Source organism: Solanum stenotomum, chromosome 8, assembly GCF_019186545.1.
Source record: "Solanum stenotomum isolate F172 chromosome 8, ASM1918654v1, whole genome shotgun sequence".
Lineage (NCBI taxonomy): Eukaryota > Viridiplantae > Streptophyta > Magnoliopsida > Solanales > Solanaceae > Solanum > Solanum stenotomum.
In genome coordinates, this window is record NC_064289.1 from 29,335,310 (window position 1) to 29,360,934 (window position 25,625).

General features: G+C 38.1%; 1 protein-coding gene across 1 annotated transcript in view; it reads right to left on the bottom strand.

Moving 5' to 3' along the window:
- Positions 1-613: 613 nt before the first annotated feature.
- LOC125874389 (probable RNA-dependent RNA polymerase 3) overlaps positions 614-25,625 on the bottom strand; it is a 44,113-nt gene continuing 19,101 nt past the window's right edge. Inside the window, exons 11-19 of the mRNA XM_049555268.1 lie at positions 22,393-22,499; positions 4,447-4,595; positions 3,971-4,196; positions 3,132-3,357; positions 2,269-2,411; positions 1,662-1,824; positions 1,331-1,475; positions 979-1,142; positions 614-900 (exon numbers count right to left, since the gene is read on the bottom strand). Of these exons, the coding sequence (XP_049411225.1) occupies positions 667-900; positions 979-1,142; positions 1,331-1,475; positions 1,662-1,824; positions 2,269-2,411; positions 3,132-3,357; positions 3,971-4,196; positions 4,447-4,595; positions 22,393-22,499 (1,557 nt within the window). The 3' untranslated portion in view covers positions 614-666. The remainder of the gene's footprint in view (positions 901-978; positions 1,143-1,330; positions 1,476-1,661; positions 1,825-2,268; positions 2,412-3,131; positions 3,358-3,970; positions 4,197-4,446; positions 4,596-22,392; positions 22,500-25,625) is intronic.

A 25,625-nucleotide genomic window follows, 5' to 3' on the forward strand; every position in this document is an offset into this window, starting at 1 on the left:
GTGATTGAGGAGGTTGTTCCAAGGTAAAGAATAGTTAGGATGGCAAGGTGATTGAGGAGGTTGTTCCAAGGTACCTACCGATGTGACTGGCAAAGCAGAATCATATGACAGTGTCAACATATTCAACAAGATCCAATAATTCCAAGAAGTGATGAAATATCAAGTGTTGTTGGATAGATTTGAAGAATACAAGAACAAAATACTTCAGGTTACTTTAGATGGGCAATCAATTCTTTTTCATTCATGCATCTTTAAAAGGAAAGTTGAGGTCGATAACTCAACCTTCTTCTTGGTTGTTATATTTTTGCACTATTTAAGCATCCTCATTTGTAATATCATCATAGAGTGTATTACAAACTCTGTGGTGATCACAAAATACCTAGTTCTTTCTAGCTAGTATTTTCTTCATGCTTGTTAGTTAGTAGAGGTTTGTTACCACATTAGGATTGATAAGGTAAGGCCTAACCCCCCTTGCTTGTACTTATCCCTATTGAGATTTTTATTTCTAATAAAAGACCGCTAGACACTGTCGTAAATTTGCCAAAATAAAATAAAATTAGGTTAACTATATTGTTATGTCTGTGCTTGAGAAGTAAATTTGGACGTCATCACATAGAATAGAATGCTAAGTAGATATTTATTGATCACTTCAATGTTACAATATGTCTAGTGTATTTCCTGCAAAACAGATGGCAAAATGGGGAAGTCTTTTTCCTTGCGATACATGGTGTGGATCCTGCACAGAGCAGAACCAGCTACTTTCCAAGCAAAACCACATTTCTCTATGCTGTATGTGATCCTCGCATTATCATATGTTACATGATATATTGCAAGGGCCTCGTCGAAAATGTCTTCAGTCTTTCTTACAGTTTGTTCAAACTCCACAGCACCATATAGCAACTGCATTGCAACAAATCAACTGAATATTTGTTAATGACAATCTGTGTGACTGAAAATTGACATGAAGGAAAAACTAACCTTCTTGTACTTGTTTATAACTTCATTGCAAGAGGTGATTCTAAGTTCACAACCTAAGTTCATGGCCCGTGTCATATCCTTTTTGTACTCTTCATATCTTCCTCTCCACAATTCCATGCATGTTTGAGGGATTTCAACTTCAAAGCAAGGCAGTTTAGAGATCTCTACACACAACAAAGAAGCAACACAATCATCACTCAACTGCTATAATCTTCAATTGAATCATCAAATCTTATGCATGCAATAGGAAAGCATAAGCTCAAACACTATGCAACAATGGGGCTTCTTAAACTATAAAAGACGGTTGGAAACACCAGCCCAAATCTTATGCATGCAATAGGGGAGCTTTAACCTGTTATACACAAATCTTCATCTGGATATGTGTCGACATAATCATAAATCTGACCCAGAATAGAAGTTGAATGATAGCTGAGGGAGTTCCCTTTTGCCATATAGTGGGGGAACTTGTTTGCCTTCAGATCATGAGGGATGCTAACCTGTCTTGCCAGAATAACATGCAATGTGTTAGAAACTCTGCATTCAAGCTGAAAGGAAGGTTGGTGGTTGGTAAAACTTTCTTGGTTCAAACATAAGCAGTTTGAGGTATCATAATAGAAAAGTTAGAGAAATAGATAAAATAAATACAGCCACCAAACCGAGGGCAGAATTTAAGTTAAATTAACCTTCTTCCCGCTTTTAGGTGCATCTAATGCATCATAGTAGATGTCAATCAAGTGAAGCATCTTGCCTTTCAAGCTATGCATCTCATCCACATTATCATCTCGCAGCATCAGAAGACGATCCATAAATGCCAGCCAGCTATCAGCTGCCACAGACATATTGGCACTAAAACAGCAGAAAGGGACTACATTAGAAACAAGAAGGAAGAAAGGCTAAAAAAAAATTTGAACAATTAATAAATGAACGTGTTAGCTATGGCTAGAAGTATCACAAAAACAAGATTGTTCAAAATACTCAAATTCAATCATGAACTTTGAATTAAATGATGAGCAATTGACGATAAGCGTTGCATATTCAGCAGGCCATCTAGGAGGTAGTATTACTGGTCTTGTACTTCTCTCAATTCCCATTATCGACCACCTAGATAGTTTCTCCAACCAAGAAAATATAACTAGAAAACATGCCAGCTCGCTGGATATCAGAAACCATTTCTTTGCCTGTTAAATCCCTCTGAAGCGGAAGACAAGTCAAAATATCTCTGGATACAATGATGGTGTTCAGATTACTGAACTTCTTAAATTAAACATCAGAATAAAATAGTAAGCATACCCTTTAGACTTTGCTTCCAGAAATTGCCTAAAAAGCTCATATTCCAATTCATCAGCTGAAAATTCACTTGGCTTTTTGCTAACTGCCTTAGGAGTTGAATGCATGCGACTCCATGGTCTACTTGTTGTATAAGAATCTACTACCTGAAATAGTAAAACCAAATGATGTACAACTGTATTCCTCCAAGACAGGTAGTCAGAAATTCTAGTAAACAATCAATACCCAGCATGAAACAGATGCAAGTGATGAGAAATGGATCTTGAGCCTAACTCAACCCCAAAAGCTAGTTCATGAGGGAAGGATTGCCCAAGATTGTATAAAGAGACCCATTTTTAAATCTCCAACCGATATAATCTTACACCCTCCAGCATACCCAGAACTGGACATCTAGAGCATGGGCATATAACATGGGGACCCAACATTGGATAAACCAAGAAATTGAGTAAACATTGGTTCTCATACCATGATAAGAAAATGGACCTTGGGCCTAACTCAACACCAAAACTAGCTCATGTGATGAAGATTGCCTAAGACCATACAAAGAGACCAAATTGCACCTCCCACACCAATGTGGGACTCAACACACACCACACACCCACGCCAAAGATTAGACATCTAGAGTGTAGACAATACAATATGGGAGCCCAACATCGAGTAAACATCAATACAACTAGGATGGGCCTGATTTTGATATCATCATGAGAAATGGACATTGGACATAACCTAACTGAAAAGCTACCTCATGATCGCCCAAGACCATATAAGAAAATCCATTTTAAATTCCAACCAATGTGGGATCTAACAATAAGTATGCTCTCTTCCTTCCAGAGAGTAACTTTGAGAAAAACCATCTGAAAACCAACCTTACGGTTTATGGAAACCCAATACATATCACCATCAAAGTCACCATTTGCAATCTCAGTAGCAGCTGACCTTGGACCTTTAGTTGAAAAAAATATACCATATTTGGCATCACCAACAACATCTGCAAGCTCTTCCACATATCGCGCTTTCATCACATGCACATCTCCAAAGTGAAGACCAGGATTTCTATAGACCAAAACACGCCCAGATATATGGCCATTATCTCTGCATATGTGATGCACAATTGAAAAAGGGATCAGAAGCTGAGATATTCCCCATAAAATGAGATTATTAAAATAAGCATACTAGATCAGAATCTAAACTAATTATCATGTTTCAAAGCTTAAATTCTCTTTGGAAGAAAACCTTAGCTCACTATAATTTCAAATAATTGTAAATGTCATTTTCAGCATCTCTCCTCAATTATCAATTATCATTGTTAAAACTTACAAAACAAAGAATTTAAGCTGCTACACATTGTGGCAGAAAAATAGTGCTAAAAGATGGAGGAAGACAGAAAAAGTCATGGATGGAAGTAGCAAACAAAAATACATTGGTGAAATAGGAATTCATTTGCTTGTAACCATCATGATTTCCTTGGGTCACTATTTATTGTCAAGGAACAGTTAAGCCACACCGCTAGAATGCAAAAAGGTAATGCATCCTGTTGAAAATATAGATCCTCTGAATAGGAGGGGGGTCAGATAGCAGGGTCAAACTATAAACATCCTTACAGTTGCCATTGGCAGGTACATTTCCTTATCTCTCAAACACAGAATATAAAAAACATATAAAAGCTCCAAAAGCTTGTACAGATAATGATTTTCAGTCTACTTACAGAATAACACAGACTTCATTGCTTTCCAGTACACCAGTGGGGTCAGCTGTTCCCATAAGATAAAAACTGTCACTTATAGGAAGTTTTCCTCCTCTAAGCTTAGTTCTTTCAATCTTTGCAAGCCTAGACAAGCGAGCACAGAGATGAGGTTCATTGAGAGGTATCCCAGACGATATCATCCTTGCTGTTAGACAATCATCATCCATTTCTCTATAGTTGATAGCAACTATTTGAAGAGTTGAAGAAATGACTCAGCAAATAAGTTCTGACAGGTTTCACATATTAAATGACAGATAGTGACAGAAATAATTGGACACTTATTCCTCCCTACCTTTCTATGACTGAGGAGTAAACATATTACGACAAAAGAACACTAAAGAATATAAGATTGCAGTATGGATGATTCCACGGTTATGTTACAAGACTTAACAGCATAAGAAGATAAATGCAATAGGAGTATCTGATTCTGCTATTACCTTTTAGAGCTGCACGTTTCCTCAAATATACTTGTTTCGTCTCTTCCAGTGCACTTCCCAAAAGCTCCATAAAGTATTCTTTCTGGACTCCTCCATAGCTCAGCAGAGAGATTAAATTCTTGGACAGATATGCCTTATTTGGTCTATGACTTCAAGAGAAAAAGCCTAAGAATTAGGGAGTGAAATGCACGTAGAATGTCAAAGTTTAGCAATGAGTAAAATGCCAACTAAGTTTGGCACACATCTCTCTTCCTGAAGCATCAAATATGAACAGCAAGAGATTGTCATTTTCCAACTTTGTTCCCATGAAAGGAATTTACTAATAAGCCTTGTAGCCTCTTGAAGGTAACATTGCTCATAACTTTTCATAAGACCGTGAACCTCTGATACCACTTCATCACAACCTAAATTTCCTAAATTGCACAACCATCGGTAAGTCTGTAACTACTTAACCTCTTATCAACAAGGTATGGTGAGGGTTCAAGATTAAGCTCTTGACCCCTTGATTCTCGAGAAAAGCGGTGATCTCGAAATTTTTCGAAGCCTGGTCAGAATACAATTGGTTAGAGCACTTAAGGGGACATGTGTTTTGTAGATTTGGAATCAACACTTACATCTAGGAGAAGAAACAACATTTATGGTTCGCGAACACCCCCAGACTCACCTTTCCATCCCAAAAAAGCAAAACTTTACCAGATGTTGAACATTCTTAAGGGCTTCTGTTTTCTAGTGATATAATAGAAATTGGAATGTCCGCCATGCAGGATAGCGGTGTCAAATGGGCGAGTTAAGGTGATTTGTGCTTGTCAAGATGGGTTGAACCAATAAATGGGGAAGTAACTCGGCCAAAGGTTACTTGGTATGCATCAAAGAATGGGCTAAACAATAGGTCATATCCCAACCCAACTAGCCCAACTCTTACCATTTATTATTGTGATGAGATTTCTTGTGGTTCAGTTCTTTTGGGAGATCTATTCGCGGTTCGAGGTACAGGTCACGCACCCTCCGGCTCTAGACTCACTGTGACATGCTCTTAGTAGTTTTAGCTATTATGTGTATTTGTCAGGCTTATGGGGGCCCGTTCAAGTTTTTACTTAAACTTGCACATGAGTGTACCTTCTGGATTAATAAGGAACTAGTTAGATTTAGTTAGTTGTACTTATTTCATTTTTGTCCTTAGTACACTCACGTTCATTTCTTTTAACTTTCGGTCTCTTGACCTTTGTTTGTGCTTTATTCTCGTTTTTCATATTGCTTTACTTCTCTTGCTCAGTCGACCTATGATGCTTATTGAGTACTTGTTTTAATACTCAAGCTACACTCTGCATTTGTTTAGTGATGCAAGTCCAAGCACCAGTTACCAGCATTGATATTCGAGCCTGCTGCAGCTTCAGTTCAGAGACGAGAGTGAGCCCATGGCGTCCTGTACTTGCCTGTCTATATTTGTATTTTGTTGGCTAGTCTTTTGCTTTCTGAGAAAAGCCTTGTATTTTTGGGTCCACTTTTGGGACTTGTACTCTTTTTGTACTAGGAGCTCTGTACTTCTGACTTCCAGGTTCTAGAGGGATCTTATTGTAATATATTTTGGTTTGCTTCCACCTGTTCTCTATTTCAGTTGTTAAATTGTCGCTTCCGCATTCTTTCTACCCTTATGCTCATTACTTGTTGTTCTGGGTTACGGATTGGCTTACCTACTGGTGGGTTATAGTAGGTGCCATCATGACTTGAGGAATTAGGTCGTGACAAAGTTGTTGAGAAATCCTATGTGACAGATCGTGGTTTTCTCCTCCCTTGAGCAATGAGGTTTCCATGTAAACTCCCTTGTTCATTACTTTAGGTTTTTGTTCTTTACTGTTCTTAATATTGTCAAGGGACCTAGTTCTTGACTTGTGGTGGATTCATACAAGCTAAAAGGAGGTTCATTGCATTTCTATAACATCAATTAGAGTTTTTTTTTTTTTGAGAATTAGTATTGTTGTATTCTTCAGCATTAAGAAATGCTGGCCACCTCCGAAAAGTTACAAGGTAGTAAGGTTAAACTTTCAAACTTTACAGAGCACCTAAGAAATCTATCATCTCATCTACTTCCTCTATACCATTTCCTCTACACCAAGAAAAAAAAGACACCAAACAGTTCCATTTCACATCATGAATGGACTTGATCTTGCCTTCAAAACATCTTCAATTCCTTTCCTTCCATACTGTCCACCGTATGCATGAGGGTATTATCCTCCACCATTTTTTCTGACTCTTGCTACCCCCTCTTCTCATCAAGCAGCTCATCAAATCTGCAGTATGTTCAGGCATTATCCATTCCGTCTTTGTAAGACTGAGGAACAGGTTCCACAGTTGTGTAGTGAACTTGTCTAGTGAAGAACAGATTCAGGATTTGTTTTACAAAGGCTTCATCCAGCCTAGTGTTTCACCTTCAAATGCATCAACGTTATTTGTGAAGAAGAAAGATAGTTATATGTGCATGTACATTGAATATAGGCAGTTGAACAAGGTGCAATGAAGGACAAGTACCTTTTGTCTCGCATTGATGACTTGTTTGACCAGTTACAAGGTTTGTTTTTCTAAGATTGACTTGAGGTGGGAATATCACATCACCAAGAGAATCAAGGAGAACATCTCAAAGGCTGCATTTCGTACTAGATATGTCACTGCGAGTTTCTGGTTTGTCTTTTGGGATTACAAATGCCCATAGTTTTTTAATGGACGGGTGGCGAGTCGTATCTTGATACATTGGTGATCAAGTTCATTGATGAGATCTTAGTCTATCCCTGTAGCGAGATGGAACACGAGGAGCACCTGAGGATTGTCCTACAGACACTTGGGAAACGAAAGCTTTACACCAAGTTCTCCAAGTGTGAGTTTTGGCTTGACATGGCATCATTTTTGGGTAGTGTGGTAACTAGAGATAGGTTGGGGTAGATCCAAAGAAGATTGAGGCAGTTCAAACTGGCTTTAGACATACTACTCGTCTACTACAACAGATATCTCTAATTTCTTAGGCCTGGCAAGTTACTACAAACAGTTTGTGAGAAAGTTTTCAGTTTTGGCAACACCATTGACTAGATTGACTCAAAGGGAGTTCAGTTTCAACAGTCAGATGATTGTGAGGCAAGCTTCCAAAAGCTTATCTTGACCACAACTCCAATTTTGACACTTCCTACCGGACCAATAAGTTACATGGCATATAATGTGATGCTTCATGCATTGGCCTTGAATGTGTCCTGATAGGAAGGTGTTCTATGTCTCACGACTGTAAAAAATCATGAGGGAACTATCTGACTCTTGATTAGTTGGTTGTGGTTGCTGCTTTGATGATATGGTGGCACTACCTATATGGTGAATCATGTAAATTTTACACCGACCATAAGAGTTTGCTGTGCAGATTCAACTAAATGGACTAGAATTTCAGGCAGCGCAAGTGGCTTGAGTTATTAAAACTTTATGACATCACTATCTTGTATCATCAAGGTAAAGCTAATGTGGTAGTTAATGCCTTAAATCGCAAATCTATGGGGAGTTTGGCAATATTGCGAGTTGATAGAAAGCCTATGGCTATTGAGGTTTAGAATTTGCTAACCCAAGGGTTAGGATTGATGATTCAGTACCAGGCAGAGTACTTGTGTGCATTATGACATGGTCTTCCTTAGTCACACAGATTAGGGAGAGACAAACAGGATGAGGCTTCTCATTTAGCTGAGCTTCAGGAGCGTGGTTTAGGACGGTTCACTGATTATACCATTGATGATGAAGGGGTTCTTCATTGTGGTGGTCGACTTTGTGTTCCTGATTTTAATTGTTTGAGGTGCCCAGTTCAAGGTACTCAATACATTTGGTCTCTACAAAGATGTATCAGGACCCTCGGGAGTTGTATTGGTAGAAACGGATGAAAAAAGTGGTAGCAACATGTACCTTGTTGCTTGAACTATTAGCAGCTCAAGCACCAGCATCAGACATCCACTGGTTTGGCACATGCATCGCTCTTTCAGCAGTAAAAGTGTGAATGGATCACTACGGACTTTGTTGTTCGCTTGCCACGAACTTTGCACAAGAATGATTCGGTTTGGGTGGTTAAGGATAAACTACTGTAGTGTTTAGAAGAAGAAAGACTTCTTGTATTTTTGTATGTATTTGCATCCCATGAGAAGGGATATTACTACAAGTGAATCCTAACAAATTAAGGGAAGACAATCAATTACAATAAAAGAAGATATCTTTTTCCTAAATTACGCTAGGAAAAGGAAAAATAATATGTCCTAAAATGATGCTCTAATTAATTAACACAATCAACACTCCCCCTCAAGTTGGAACATAGTCACATACATCTCGCAGTGTCCAACTTGCAAACCAAAGTATCAAAAGTCTTTCTGCTAAGCCCATTTGTATGCACATCTGCTAGCTATTTTTCTAACAGTACATGAAGCAAACTCAAGGTGTCACTACTCACTAGTAACTCTCTCTTTGATGAAGTGACGATCACTTTCAATATGTTTTTTTGGGGACAATGTTGAAATGGATTCTGAGCTTATATCGATTGCAGCTTAATTTTTGCAGTACAAGGAATTCCCTTTTTTGAACAATCTCAATGTTCCCGTAACTTTTGTAGCCTAAGAATCTCACAAACACCTTGGGTCATAGATCTATATTCTACGTCTACACTTGATCTTGCAATTACACTTTACTATTTTACTTCTCCAAATAACTAGGTTCCCTTCTATTAATGTACAGCAATCGGATATAGATCATCTATCAGCTAAACATACAGCCAATCCGCAACTATAAAAAGCTTCTATCTGGAGGTGACCATGTTTACAGAAAAGCAAACCTTTCCCTGGAGCAGACCTCCGATAATACAAAATGCAAGCAACAGGTTACATATGAGGATCTTGAGGATCATGAATGAACCAACTTAGCGAGCTGATGAATAGGCAATGTCTGGTTTAGTGTGAGAGAGATAAATGAGTCTTCCAAACAACCTCTATTATCTCTCCTTATCAACTAACCCTTCCAATCCATGTTTGTAACTGGTGATTGTTTTCAATAGGAGATTTTGCTGGCTCATAACAGTTACTTTTTAGAGATTTAGAATATATTTTCTTTCAGAAACAAAGATTCCTCTTTTTGATCTAGCAACCCCAATCTGCATGAAATACTGCAACCTCCCTAGATCTTTGATCTCAAATTCTTGTGCTAACAACTTCATTCGCATCATCTCCTCTTTGTCATCTATTGTCATTACTATGTCATCAACATAAACAATGAAAAGAGTGAGTTTACCCTTTTGATGTCTCGTGAAAGGGTGTGATTGCTTTATTGGTAACCGAAACAAATCATCGCTCTGGAGAATCTATCAAATCAAGCTCTAGGGGATTACTTCAGTCCATACAAGGTTTTCTTCGATCTGAGCTGCAAAAGGTACTCTTTCCCAAATCCAGGGAGAATTAAAAGAAATTATTCTTTTTCGGTAAGTAAAGAGAAGAAAGAATGAATTAGGAGTTCATGTTTTTATATTCTGAGAGAGAGCGGGAATCAGTGAGAAGGGGGGGAGAGATCAGGTGAAAGATTACAGGGTTTCACCCCCTTGAGCCACCTTTGTTGAATTATTTTAATATCTAAAACAAACAAACTGACATACAAACACACACAAAGAGAAGGCAAGAGAGAAGTATATTGGGAAAATTACTGAATGGGGAAGCATAATATTTTCAAAGATAATTTTAGGATTAACTTTCAGTAGTTTATTAATGAGGGAACTGAGTTTGAATCAAAATTTAAAGCAGGGAACTAATGAAGATTAATGCTGAATGGAGGATTAATAAATGGTTAAGGCAAAATTAAACTTCACACAGAAGAATATGCCAATCCACTCTTGTGCAAAATTTAACAGTAGCCAGCAACGTATCCAAAAGATTGTTAGCATGATTAGACAGATTCTAAATATCTATACATATCTATGTTATAACTCTAAATATTTGTGTAATGATGATAGGAGATAGCATAGATTAATGTAGCATATTTTCAGAGATATTACAATTAGGAATAGCATATATTTAGGGATATATAGCAGATTTTTAGGCATCTTGGAATCTTAGTCTTGGTCATTCTGGTTATTTTGTATCATTGCATTTCTATCTTCCTTAGCTTGTCAGGAACATGACATCATATCAGTTTGAGTCCTTCTATGTTCGTTTCACAAGAAATGGGGATTTCAATTCCAACTATTTGTCACCGAAAAAGAATTTTGGGGACATATAGATGGAAGCGATCCTACTCCTACTGATCCTACAAAGCTCGGTCAGTGGAAGGTTAAAGATGCTCGGGTGATGACATGGATTTTAGGGTCAATTGACCCGCTTATTGTTCTTAATCTCAGGCCATACAAGACAGCAAAGGCCATGTGGGATCATTTACAAAAGGTTTACAACCAAGACCATAGCGCAAGGCGCTTTCAGTTAGAGCATGAAATTGCTATGTATTCTCAAGGAGGTCTCTCTGTTCAAGATTATTTCTCTGGATTTCAGAACTTATGGGCTGAATTTACCGATATCGTTTATGCTAAAATACCTTCTGAATCTCTCTCCATCATTCAAGGAGTTCATGAACAAAGCAAGCGAGATCAATTTTTGATGAAATTACGATCTAATTTTGAAAATGTTCGCTCCAACTTGATGAACCGTGATCCATCTCCATCGTTGGATGTCTGTTTTAGGGAATTACTTCGTGAAGAGCAACGTCTCTTCACACAAATGCTTTTCATCAAGGAAATGTTGTCACTGTCGCATTTGCAGCTCAAGGGAAAGGAAAGGGCATGGATATGGCTAGAATTCAATGCTACAGTTGCAAGAAATATGGTTATATTGCTAGCAATTGTGGCAAAAAGTTCTGTAATTATTGTAAACAACAAGGACACATTATCAAAGAGTGTCCCACACGTCCTCAAAACCGTAGGGCAAATGCTTTTCAAGTTGGGATAAATGGTTCAATTACAGATAACTCGTCTTCAGTAGGACAAGTTCTTACTCCTGAAATGGTACAACAAATGATCTTGTCAGCATTTTCAGCTTTGGGGCTGCAAGGTGATGAGGTAATATCTAAATTATGGCTTGTTGATTCTGGCGCTTCCAATCATATGATCAACTCAACTAATATACTCAAAAACATCCGTGAGTATAATGGTCCAACACAAATTCAGGTTGCCAATGGTAGTAATTTACCCATTACCAAGGTTGAGGATATTATTGAAACTTTCAAGAATGTTTTTGTATCACAAAAGCTCTCCACTAGTCTTATTTCAATTGGCCAATTGGTAGATAACAATTGTGATGTGATTTTTTCTCGTAATGGTTGTTGATGTTTGCGTAATCAAGACACAACTTCAAATGCAAGTGTCTACGATCGTACAATAGTAAAGCAACCCAACCAAGGGTTGGGATCATTCCCAAAAGAGTGGTTTTAAGAATTAATAGAAGAATAAAATTTAGTTCTAACTAAACACAATAAAGATTAAAAACATTGTAAATTAAAGGAGGACACAAGAGTGTCAATTAACAATGGGGTTTTATCACTAGTAAGTAAAAACAGTAAAATAAACAAGGATGTCTAAGTAATGAGAGGAGATCCTTGGGATGTGACGGGAATTCTGGTTAAGCTAGATTATTGGGTACATGCTTTCGATAGAAGATTCATAGAATAATTGTGACTAGGCTAAACTTTAATGGGGATAAGCTCTCTCTCGAGCAACTTACCCCGTTTCAAATGCGTTCTTCTCAGACACCCACTTGCTGCATGAAGACCAATCTACGCGTTAACCCACTCACTCTCTCGAGCTGAGTGTGTGGGAATGAGACTAGGATTCACTCTCTCGAGCTGAACCTCATGTCGACCCACTCCCACCGGCCATCAAATTAGTAGTTTTAGTTTTACGACCTCTCTCTCGAGCAAGCCGAAAACACATAAATAAACTTGTATTTGCAACTACAAATTCATTAAATTCATCCACAACTACTAAACGAAATCACAATTAAACTATCAGCAAGCAAGACCCAACAATTATCTTAACCCATATTCGCTAAATCACACCCCAAGAATTGGGGTTTTTAGCCACACATGTATAAGAAGTAGAAATTTATACCAAAACCCCAATTCTTGGGGTGTGATTTAGCAAATATGGGTTAAGATAATTGTTGGGTCTTGCTTGCTGATAGTTTAATTGTGATTTTGTTTAGTAGTTGTGGATGAATTTAATGAATTTGTAGTTGCAAATACAAGTTTATTTATGTGTTTTCGGCTTGCTCGAGAGAGAGAAGTCGTAAAATTAAAACTACTAAATTGATGGCAAGTGGGAGTGGGTCAACATGAGGTTCAGCTCGAGAGAGTGAATCCTAGTCTCATTCCCACACACTCAGCACAAGAGAGTGAGTGGTTAAGGCGTAGGCAGGTCTTCATGCGCCAAGTGGGTGTCCGAGAAGAACGCATTTGAAACGGGGTAAGTTGCTCGAGAGAGAGCTTATCCCCCTTAAAGTTTTGCCTAGCCACAATTATTCTATGAATTTTCTATCGAAAGCATGTACCTAATAATATAGCTTAACCCGTATTCTCGTCACATCCCAAGGATCCCCTCTCATTACTTAGACATCCTTATTTATTTTGTTGTTTTTACTTACTAGTGACAAAACCCCATTGTTAATTGACACTCTTGTGCCCCCCTTTAATTTACAATGTTTTTAATCTCTAATGTCTTTAGCTACGACTAGCTAGAACTAAATTTTATTTTTCTATTAATTCTCAAAACCATTCTCTTGGGAACGATCCCAACCCTTGGTTGGGTTACTTTACTATTGTACGATCGTAGACACTTGCATTGAAAGTTGTGTCTTGATTACGCAAACATCAAAATGGCGCCGCAGTCGGGGAGTGGTGTTATTTGAGAATTTTTAGATTAGTAGAATTTATGTTCTTCTTAGTCATAGTTTACTAACTTAACTTTTAGTTTTGTTTTGCTTTGAAGTTGTTGATATAGGCAGATACCCGAGCATGGCTGAGGGAAATGGTAGCAACTTGGCTGAGATGAGTCAAGAAGTCTAGAGGGACTTCAAGTTAACCGCACTGGTAACTCAGCTGAATGTGCTAGCTATCAAAATATCAGAGGTGGAAGACTAGTGCAAAAGCCAAGGGAGGTACATACCCCCTCATGAGCGGAAACAATCTAGAGATAGGAAGAACAATCGTGTCGAGGACACACTCCAACTCATTCTCCAAAAGATCACCGAACAAGATCGAATGTTGGAAGAGATGAAGGAGAATATTGAAGTGTTGAATCAAATGATTGGCTCCCATTCTAGATCGATCCAGCTGATCAGGACACTTATAAGTTATGCAGTGCCTCCTCTTCACTCAAATGAACTAACGGGGTTACCTAGTAACACTAGGACCAACCCAACCAATGAAAAGAGTGAGTAAGGACTTGCGTCGTGTCACAACGTTAACTAAGGCACTTCTTTGGAGGCAACCCAAGGTTTTAAATGCTTTTGTATGCTTTTCTAAATAATGGTGTGCTAGTGGTGCAGGTTTAAATGATGAAAGTGTTTGGAAAATGCATACTGGCGAGTAAAAGGTCAGTCGGCAAAGCGCCGAAATGGTCGGCGTGCCCGATAAAGATCGCAGTTTGGACCTTCACTTTGACTGAAGGTCCTGTTAAATTCGGCAAGCGTAGTGACCACTCGGCGGGTCGCCGAGTAGATCGGCGAGTGCGACTAATGTCGTCGAATGGGCACGAACTGGACAGTTTATAATGGCCAAAAGACTTAGAATTTGAAATCCTTCACTTTCCTCTTTTTAAACTTCACAAACCCACATCAAGGTATTATCTTAAATATTTTTCTATTCCATTAGTATTTTAGTTGTTGATTGGTGCTCGGAGTTGGATTCCTTTGCCGCCTAGCTTTTCAATCGCGTTTTAATAGGCATATAAGGCTGGTTTTCGAATACCGAATTTACATTTGAGTACTTTGTACTCTTTTGCAATAATCGTATCGTTTTGTTGTGTGCTGGGACTCTCCGATAGAATTAGAATACTTGAATGCCTATTTTAATTTGAAAATCTTGTCTGTATTGTTTTTATCGTCAAAATGCCTGTATTTTTATGCCTTGGAACAAATGAAATTTGATTGGGTGATGCTTGCATGTTGCTTAGATTGATTGGGTGAGCTCTGAGTAACCCATGCATGTGCTAAATGACGAAAATTGCTCAATGATAGAGCGGGTGACACCACTTCTAAGAGCAAATATCGTCAAATGGCCAATTTTGGCAAAACCAGGAAAAATCTAAGTATCCCGGGGTGATGGGTAGTACGGGTCTTGTTTGAATTCCATTAGTGCATGTTTTGATTTTGTCTTCGGGGATTGCGGCTTAGAATTCGATAAAATGGGCTGAAAATAGGCACGTTGGGTCGATTGGCGAGCTAGGTCGAGCTCGCTGAACGACTCGGCGGTTCGCCTAATGTCCCCATCTCGCCGATAATTTGGCGCCTTAATTGATATTTGGTACTGTAACTTTAGGCGAGAAGTCTGAGGGCACCGAAATCACTTGGCGACTCGCCGAAAGCATTCTTATCGCCTTTTGTCCGCACTCCTGAGTCTATGTTGCACTGTTACTTTCAACGGATAACCACTTGTTCGCCGAAGTATTTGGCAATTGGCCGATCAGGTTTTCCCATCACTGATTTGCCAAAAATTTGCAAGCTAAACCCTTGGGCGAGCGCGATCTAGCTCGCCAAAGAAGTTCGACGATTCGCCGACTGGATCGGCGAGTCTTTATGCAATAAGATTCTCTGTGATTGTGTTTGATTTTCTCCTAATTTCTCTCGATCTTTTGCAGTTATGGTACGCACAAATCTAAACGAGCCACCCCAAAAAAAGGCAAAGGACATTACGATAAATGAAGGAGGATCAAATCCTCCACATAAACGGAAGCAAAATTCCCACCGGGAGACGAAGGCTAGAGGAAAAAGTACATAGATAGGAAAGGGATAGCTATTGAACCCTATGCTGATTTTCCTGAACCAGAAGACGAAGAGCTCTTGATTCCTCGAAGGAGTAGACACCAGGCTAAATCTCAGCCTACGCCCACTGGAGCTCCCTCAGCTGCTACTCCACCTACTAATGAATCAGTGCCAGCTCAGGCACCCTCAGTAACTCCTGCACTGCCTATTGCTCCTTCACCTAGATTGCTGATCAGACTAAAAGGTAAAGGAGTGCGGACTATCATAGAGGAGAAGCTTCTATCTACGGAGGGTCTGGAAGGCAAAAACCCAGATGTTTTGGACACCCTCCGTTACCATGAGTTCGAGCAGTTCACACGACCCCGAGGCCCTTACCTCCCTTCTTGGGTTAGGGAGTTTTACACAGCTTATGGGGAGTTGGTGCCTTAGAACAAGAAGAAGGCAAGTGAGTTTCGACTGGTGAAGTCGATCATGGTCAGAGGCAAGGAGGAGTGTCACAGCGAGCATATTAATGATGTATTGGGTAGACCACTGCAGTATGCACTTCTTTACGAGGGGTTGCCTATTGTTCCGTCCCTGGATGATTTGAAGGGTTGGTTAGCTCCGCTGATTTTTGACACCACCCCAAGGTGGATCGATGCAAGAGCTCCCATTGAGAAGAGGGACATGAACATTGCCTCCAGGTTCTGGTTTGGTTTCATCGACAGCACCATAATGCCATCACAAAACGAGATTATTCTGCGCCATCCTAAGGCGGCTTGCCTTGGTTATATCATGGCCAGAAGGCGAATCGACCTAGGGCTGCTGATTTCACAAGAGATGGCCATGAGAGCCAAGCAGAGACTTACTTCTCTGCCATTCCTGGTATTGATCACTATGTTATGTCGGCGTGCCGGAGTTCCCCGAGATCCTACGTATGATATAGAGGTCATCCCTTCATCCTCCACGGACATTCAGCGTATTGAGGCCGAGTTCACATGAGATAAGGTTGACATGAGGAGAGCAGCTTCGGCAAATATCTCTCCAAAAGTTGATGTTGACTCGTTACCAGCAGAAGAACCTTCGTCTACTCTGGCCTCTGAGCCTTCAGGTACATCTGCACCCTCCTCTTCTTCACAGGTACCAGGTGCTTTTTCTTCCTCCTCCCAGCCTGCTAGGATTACTCAGGCTTATGATCCTAAAGATGGGATAGCTGGCCTATTCAGCGAATGTGAAAGCGACTCGATTGAAGAGATCCATTCCAGGGATGATCGATATTACTATCTTGGCTGCACTGACCCCCCATAGGGCCTCTGTTGATGATCTGGCTACTAAGGTCGCTGCTTGTGAGAGCAACCAGGGAGGGACATCCGAGAATTTGGCTTAAAAAGTCGAAGTAGAAGTATTGAGGAAGGACGTAGACTATCTTAAGTCTACTGACTTCACTTCACTGCTAGAGGCTGTAGAGGACAGGGATACTCCTGAGACCTCGGGGATTTCTCCGACTACCACAGGAGATGTGCAGAGGGGTGGCACATCAGAGGAAGAGTCGGATGCAGAGACCAACGAGGACCTGATAGCAATGCACGAAGAGGAAATGCAGGAGAATTGCGATGAGAGCATATTCAGAGATTTGCCAAATCTTGTGGGATAAGTTGTGCAACCAGTGATCCAGCCATCACTGACTGAGACATCCACAACAGCTCCTAGTGGATCTAGCACTTCCATTCTTCCTGAGGTGAGTCCGGGTACTGAGACCCGAGACCAGACAGATGCTTTGGGCACTGATGCCCTGATTCAGACAGAGACTCTGACAGAAGGAGTGACTGCATAGACAGGACTCTTCTTTACCTCCCTTTGTCTTACTTATTTTTATTTTTGGATACTTTTATTCGCATTTGAGGACAAATTATTTGTGGTGGGGTGAGGCCCACTTTACCTTTGTGCATATTTATTTTGATATTACATTTTGGGTTGTGAGCTATTATGGTGTTTTTACACTGTTTCTGTGGATGTTTGAGCTTATGGCTCCTTTTGTTTTAAATTGCAAAATGAATTTGGCCCGTTCGAAAATTTTTGCCACCTCTCGTATGTTGAAAGTGGCTAGCTATTCTTTTGCAATATTTAAGTCTCGATTCCGATCAATATCAATGACTTGAATAGTGCTCTCAATCGAACGAACATGAATGCGCGGCTACGATGAGACCAAATGAAGTTGCATAGACAATATGTGAATTTGCATCTCGTTATGACTAGCCTAGTATCGAATTGAGTCTCTTGTGATGATCATTGCACACTAGCAAAAGTGTGGAGTCTTGTTTGACTGTAGTGTCAATGCCTTTGAACCATGCATGATAGATCCTAGAATTTGCCCCGTTGGTCCGATCAACTAAGTGATGCTATCTCTTGATATGATCTTAGGCAACTTCTAAGAGTGTGAACCAATTTGACATATACCTCTTTTGTGACCCACCTTATGAGTGTGTGAACCGCTTTTGCACACCCCTTGAGGCTTACCTTTCTTTGGAAGAAACTTGATGAAATCTTGACCCTTTTTTATCCATTACCCATAATCCTCATGAAGTTGTGGTTAGTTGAACAACCAACTTAGACCAAAAGCTTAAGTTAGGGGTGTGGTGAAAAGATAAGGCCAAGTCAAGAAGTGCAAAGAAAGTCTCCTCTTACCCATAGTTTTGAAGAAAAATGGAACCCCTCCATATAAAAAATAAAAAATAAAAGAGAGAAAGAAAAAGAAAAAGAATGAAAAAGAAAGTTGTGGAATAAAGTACAAAAGAAATGGGGTTCCCAACCAGTCCATGGAAACTGAATAATAGGATGACTTATGAGAACTAAAGAGAATGATGAAGGAAAAGGAAAGAAAGGTTGTGAGCACCACATTTCATGAGAATGACAGTCACTGAGCCTAAATGATCATACCTTTGCACTCAGCTCCATTATAAGCCTTGAAAAGACTTTTTTGATCTTGAGTGAGATGAAACAAATGTTAATTGAAAAATACAAGCAAACCTATGGGTGAAAGCATGCATTGTGTTCATCTTTGTCAGTGTGAACATTGTATCTGATTCTTTAACTTTAAATTGATTATACATTTGCGTGTGAGAATGGAATCATCATTTGTGTGAGGGGATTCGAACACTTTGGTTGAGCTTGAACTTGCATTTGAAACAAGTATTGTGAGCATGAGATTCTTTGATATTGGTGAGTCACAATTTGAATCTTTGGGTGCACGTTTGATCTTTGCATAAGTAAATTGAGTCTTGTTGTGTGCATTCATGATTGAGTCTTGTGTAGCACTGTTCGAGACACCCTTTTTTTTTGAACGACTGAACTTGAGTTTGCTTGAGGACAAGCAAAAGTTTAAGTTGGGGGTGCTAATGATGTCAATTTTGCTGAATGAATTCTCTCAAATGAGAGTTCTTCCATTAAATAGAAAGAATTCTGATTTACATTCCTAAAAATCTACTATATATCCCTAAATATATGTTATTCCTAATTATAATATCTCTGAAAATATGCTACATGAATTTATGTGATCTCCTATCATCATTACACAAATATTTAGAGTTATACCATAAATATGTACAGATATTTAGAATATGTCCAATCATGCTAACAGATGAGTCCACAAATTAGACTCATTTAGGGCTATATTTTGATAGAAATTGTGTCCTCAAATGCTTATTTTATCTCAATATCTGATGAAAACCCTTAAGTTTTAGAGTATTTGAAGTTTGAAGGAAAACATGGATACTACATCGCAAAAAGGAACGAAAAGGCTAAAAAGAACGAAGAAATGAAGGCTAGGGGTGTGCATTCGATTTTTCGGTTTGGTTTTTCACTATTCGGTTTGGATTTTTCGATTTTTGGTTTGTAAAAGTGTAACCCAATCCGATCCAAAATAAATTTGGTTTGGTTTGGTTCGGCTTTTTTCGGTTTGGATATTCGGTTATGTCAATAATTACTAACATAACCAAAGTAATAATATTGATTCTCTTAAATATACTTTATAATATAAATCATGAGTAAAACTTAAAACACAATACTTATAATTATACCTATTATAGATGTTCAAATATAAAATATAAACGTAATCATGATGAAAGGCAATAACCAAAAAAGGACAAAAGTGGTTAACTCCAACTTAATTCTAAACCTAAACATTTATATATATATATATATAATTCGGGTTTTTTTGGTTTTTTGGTTTTTATTTTTTAAAATCCAAAACCAAACCAAAAAACCAAACAAAGTAATTTATTAATCCAAAACCAATCCGAAAAACCAAAAAACCAATCCAAATAAATATTCAGTTTGATTTGGTTTGGTTATTCGGTTTAATCCGAATAGTGCACACCCCTAATGAAGGCTTGAGGATCACCGAGTCCACTTGGCGAGTCGCTGAAGGGTCTTCCTTCGCCTTTTATTCCAGTGTGCTGAGCCTTGAAGGAAAGATTCAAATCGGCGGAAAAAGGGAGCAGTCGGCGCATCGCCGAAAAGTTCCGCGAAGCAGTACCATATCGCCCAATGAACCAGAGCACGACGATGTTGAAGGCTGGTGCAAGACGGCGATTAACTACACCAAAAGGTGAATCGCCGAGTTGATCGGCAATTCCGAGTAACGACGCCGAATGATCCGCTGCAGCACAAATTTGTGAAAACTATAAATACTAGTTAGAGTTATAGTTTTAGGTGTGGAACAATTATTATAATTTTTATATAGAATAGTACTTTTTGATATTTTTGCTCTAAGTTTGAGAGGGTTTTGAAGACTTGAAGATCCAAAGGGTTTCATCTTCAAAATTTGAATTTGGGTCTCTTGGATTCTTTGATTTTGGCCTGTATTAAGACTTAAATCTTCATACCCAATTGAATGCGAGCTCAATTTGGTATAAATTTCTACCTCTTATACATGTGTGGCTAAAACCCCAAATTTTTGGGGTGTGATTTAGCAAATATAGGTTAAGATAATTGTTGGGTCTTGCTTGCTGATAGTTTAATCATAGTTTAATTGTGATTTCATTTAGTAGTTGTGGATGAATTTAATGAATTTGTAGTTGCAAATACAAGTTTATTTATGTGTTTTCGGCTTGCTCGAGAGAGAGATGTCGTAAAACTAAAACTACTAATTTGATGGCCGGTGGGAGTGGGTCGACTTGAGGTTCAACTCGAGAGAGTGAATCCTAGTCTCATTCCCACACACTCAACTCGAGAGATTGAGTGGGTTAACGCGTAGACTAGTCTTCATGCGACACGTGGGTGTCCGAGAAGAACGCATTTGAAACGGGGTAAATTGCTCAAATGAGAGCTTATCCCCCTTAAGGTTTAGCCTAGTCACAATTATTCTATGAATCTTCTATCGAAAGCATGTACCCAATAATCTAGCTTAACCCATATTCCCGTCACATCCCAAGGATCCCCTCTCATTACTTAGAAACCCTTGTTTATTTTATTGTTTTTACTTACTAGTGACAAAACCCCATTGTTAATTGACACTCTTCTGTCCCCCTTTAATTTACAATGTTTTTAATCTTTAATGTCTTTAGTTAGAACTAAATTTTATTTTTCTATTAATTCTCAAAACCACTCTCTTGGGAACGATCCCAATCCTTGGTTGGGTTACTTTACTATTGTATGATCGTAGACACTTGCATTGGAATTGTGTCTTGATTACGCAAACATCAAGCAGTTTAAGGATTCTTTTCATATGAAAGATCTTGGTATTCTTACGTACTTTTTGGGGTTAGAAGTTCATTATAATTCTTTAGGTGTGTTCTTGAATCAACAGAAATATACTCAGGACTTGATTGGTTTGGCTGGTCTTCAAGAATCTTCCTTTGTAAATACTCCATTGGAATTGAATGTAAAATACTGTCATGCGGAAGGAGATCTTCCTGATCCAACTTTGTATCGGCAATTAGTTGGGAGCCTAAATTATCTTACTATTACTCGGCCTGATATCTCTTTTGCAGTTCAACAAGTGAGTCAATTTATCCATGCTCCACGCCATCTACATTTGGTGGTTGTCCGTCGCATCATTCGATATCTCTTGGGAACATCTACTCGTGGATTATTCTTTCCTAGTGGTTCTGAGATTCAGCTTAATGCATTTAGTGATTCTGATTGGGATGGATGTCCTGATACTCGTCGCTCTGTCACGAGTTGTTGCATGTTTCTTGGAGATTCCTTGATATCTTGGAAAAGCAAGAAGCAAGACCGTGTATTAAAATTTTCCACCGAATCTGAATATCGTGCAATGTCTACTGCTTGCTCTGAGATTGTTTGGCTTCGTGGTTTACTTGCAGAAATTGGATTTACTCAATCTAATCCCACTCCTCTCCATGCTGATAACACAAGTGCTATTCAGATTGCTACTAATCTAGTTTATCATGAAAGGACCAAACACATTGAAGTGGACTGTCATTATATCAGAGAAGCTGTAGATAAGAGAGTCATTACCCTTCCACATGTATCCAGTGATCTTCAAATAGCTAATGTGTTTACAAAGTCTATGGCACGACAATGTCATCAGTTTCTGGTAAGCAAATTGATGTTTTTTGATCCACCGGCATCAATTTGAGGGGGGATGTTAGCATGATTGGACAGATTCTAAATATCTGTACATATCTATGTTATAACTCTAAATATTTGTGTAATGATGATAAGAGATACAATAGATTAATGTAGCATATTTTCAGAGATATTACAATTAGGAATAGCATATATTTAGGAATATATAGCAGATTTTTAGAAATGTAAATCAGAATTCTTTCTATTTAATGGAAGAACTCTCATATGAGAGGAACTCATTCAGCAAAATTGACAAAGATAACGACTTTTTTCAGTTTCCAAATACAAAACATATCATTTGTACTCAGAACAAGTATTTTACTCAATTTTCAACTGTGAATCAGTGCCCAGGAGATAAAGAGGATACCTGATTGCAACTATCTCCAATGAGTCAAAAGTTGGTATACTTGAAATTGTTGGGTCTATCTCAACCTTCACCATTGAGGGTCTAATATGAATTTTTCGTAATCCAATCTATGAGAATGATGAAAAAGTGAGGCAATTATTGAAGACTAAATAGCAACACATGAACCAACCAAATAAAGGGGGGATAAAGTTTCACATAACAACAGTCTGATTTTTTTATCAATACGAAAAACTATCAAAAAGGTACCTAGGATTTTTACTAGCTGGTAAGTTAAAGTTCAAACACAGAACACGATATATATTGTAATAACTGGTCAAAGATGGAATTGCAGTAGAAAATGTACAAGTCAAATTGTTTCTCCAATTAAAGAAGGTAAACTAAGAAAGCTTCTTTGAGGGATAAGCTTCTAGCTAGAGGACATTAGGGCAATTGGATGAAGAACTAATAGGGCTAACGGTAGCTTCTCTAGAAGTATTCTTTTAACTAGTGCTGTCAAAAGACTATCAAAAAACTTTATGCAAGTAGTTTTAAAAGTACTCTTTTTGAAAGGACTACCTGAAAACTTCTAAACACAATGCCGACCTATTTTAAATTATCCAGCAAAATGGGTTATCCAAAAAAGAAAATAACAACAATAACCAGCAAATTGCTCCACAAAGAATCAACTACATGCATATACTACAGTAACTTTATAGAAAACGATGTTCCTTTGAGTATTTGATTTCTTATATGATGTCTAGTGATAAAAGTTGAATTGCAAAGAAGCATGCTAGCTTTATTCGCACTTCTACTTGAGTTATGTTCCTTCTATAATTGTTCCAATCTTCTCTAGCTATGATTTTGTTTTTATATCACTACCTTTTTGGTATATCCATGTCAATGCATGAAGATAATTGAGAAATTAGAAGATTCTCAATTTTGAGAAACAAAATATTTCTTTGAGTAATTCTTTATTGATAGATAAACAATTACATATGTTAATTGATTCTTCCATCATGTCAAATATTTCTTCAAGTGCTTTGAATTATTAGAAAAGTATGCAAGAAGATATACGGTCTCTCAAGTTGGACATGTTCTTTATGTGGTGCTTTTATACTCTTAGATAAGGGGTACACACGCAACGTGCGTGACGAGAGATTAGGATAAATGCAGAAAGTGCTCCGACAAATACATGGTCAAAGTATTTGAATGAAAATAGGTGCATCAAATAAAATACCATGAAAAACTTAACAGAAATCAAAACATATCACATAGTCCAACCAGGGATAGGACAGACATAAGCAGATGTACAAATGTGTGGCTAATTATAACTGTGAGAAATATAGGAAAAGAATATTATTGAATTGTTGTTATGTTTACATTATTACATTGAGACCCTATTTATAGACCCTAGAATACAATCCTTTACCAAGTAGGATACTATTTAGTATTCCTATTTCTATTTCTATTCCTATTCCTGTTCTAATAGGATTGTATAAACTTATACTTATTCTAGTAGGATTGTATAAACCTATTCCTATTCTAATAGGACTGTATAAACCTATTCCTATTCTAACACTCCCCCTCAAGCTAGTGCATACAATTCATGTACCTAGCTTGTTACAAATGTAATTAACACGAGGACCGATGAGGGGCTTGGTGAGGTATCTGCAAGTTGATCAACCGACTTCACAAAATTGACAATCAATCTCAATGTGCTTAGTCTTCTCATGAAATACTGAATTTGATGCATAATGCCGATAAAACATAGTGTTGGAACTTCTCAAACCAAGCTTGCAAAGACTGTTTCATACCATATAGTGACTTACATAATCAACATACAAGGCTACTAAACTCCCCCTGAGCAACAAATTAGGTGGTTGCTCCATATAGACTTCTTCACAATGCAACGGTCGCCGGAAGTGCTCAAAATCTAGTATAAAGTGTATGGATCATGTTGGAATCAATAAACGTGTCAATATTTAACAAGAAAGTCACCGAAAAATTGGCCGGAACATGCTCATATGCCGGAGTATTGATTTGATGGATAAAAGTGGTCACAATCTAAGAAATAAAATTATATGGGTAGGGTTGGAATGATGTCACGACCCAACTAGAAAATAGAAATTATATAGGATAGTTCGAATTGATGGAACGACCCCCATTGAAAAAGAGAAATAATATGGGTAGGGTCGGAATGATGGCACGACCCTAATGAAAAAGAGAAATTATATAGGTATGGTTGGAATGATGGCACAACCCTATGCAAATCAGCTTTGGGGAGTCACCGGAAAGACGAATGGAACTATGCAAATCAAATCTGAGGAGTCACTAAAAAGACATGATGCTATGCAACTCAGATATGAGAAAGTAGTTCGGTAAAATCCACGGTACTACACAAATTAATTATGAAAAGTAGTCCGGAGAGATGCACGGTGCTACGCAAATAAGATATGCAAAAAAAGGTAGTCACCGGAAGGATGTCACGGTGCTACACAAATTATATATGAAAAAGTAGTCACTGGAATGATGGCACAGTGCTACACAAATTAAATATGAAAAAAGTAGTTACCAGAATGATGGCACGGTGCTACACAAATTAAATATGAAAAAGTAGTCACCAGAAAGATGGCACAGTGCTACACAAATTAGATATAAGAAAGTAGTCGCCAGAAAGATACACGGTGACCTAACTTTTGCTAACATAATCATTGACCGGACGGGCGGCATATATGGATAATAACCACTCGTCGGCAGTGGAAGCTCTTTGATTGTTTACCAAGATCGTAGAGGCTCTGATACCATGTGAGAAATATAGGAAAAGAATATTATTGAATTGTTGTTATGTTTACATTATTACATTGAGACCCTATTTATAGACCCTAGAATACAATCCTTTACCAAGTAGGATACTATTTAGTATTCCTATTTCTATTTCTATTCCTATTCCTGTTCTAATAGGATTGTATAAACTTATACTTATTTTTTTAGGATTGTATAAACCTATTCCTATTCTAACAATAACTCATATTCATTTTTCAATAGTTTATCACTTCTTGTTTCAATAATAGATTTGTAATCTTTCAATAATAAATTTCGAGTTTTTGATCATTAAGCAATAATAAAGAAAGGCATGCTACATTTTTTATCAAATACTACTCTTAACAGATCATGGCAAGTTTAAATTAAGGCAACCTCTTATTAAAACTTTCTTGGACATTTTTCATGAATAATTCCTTCCTTCTTTAAGATTG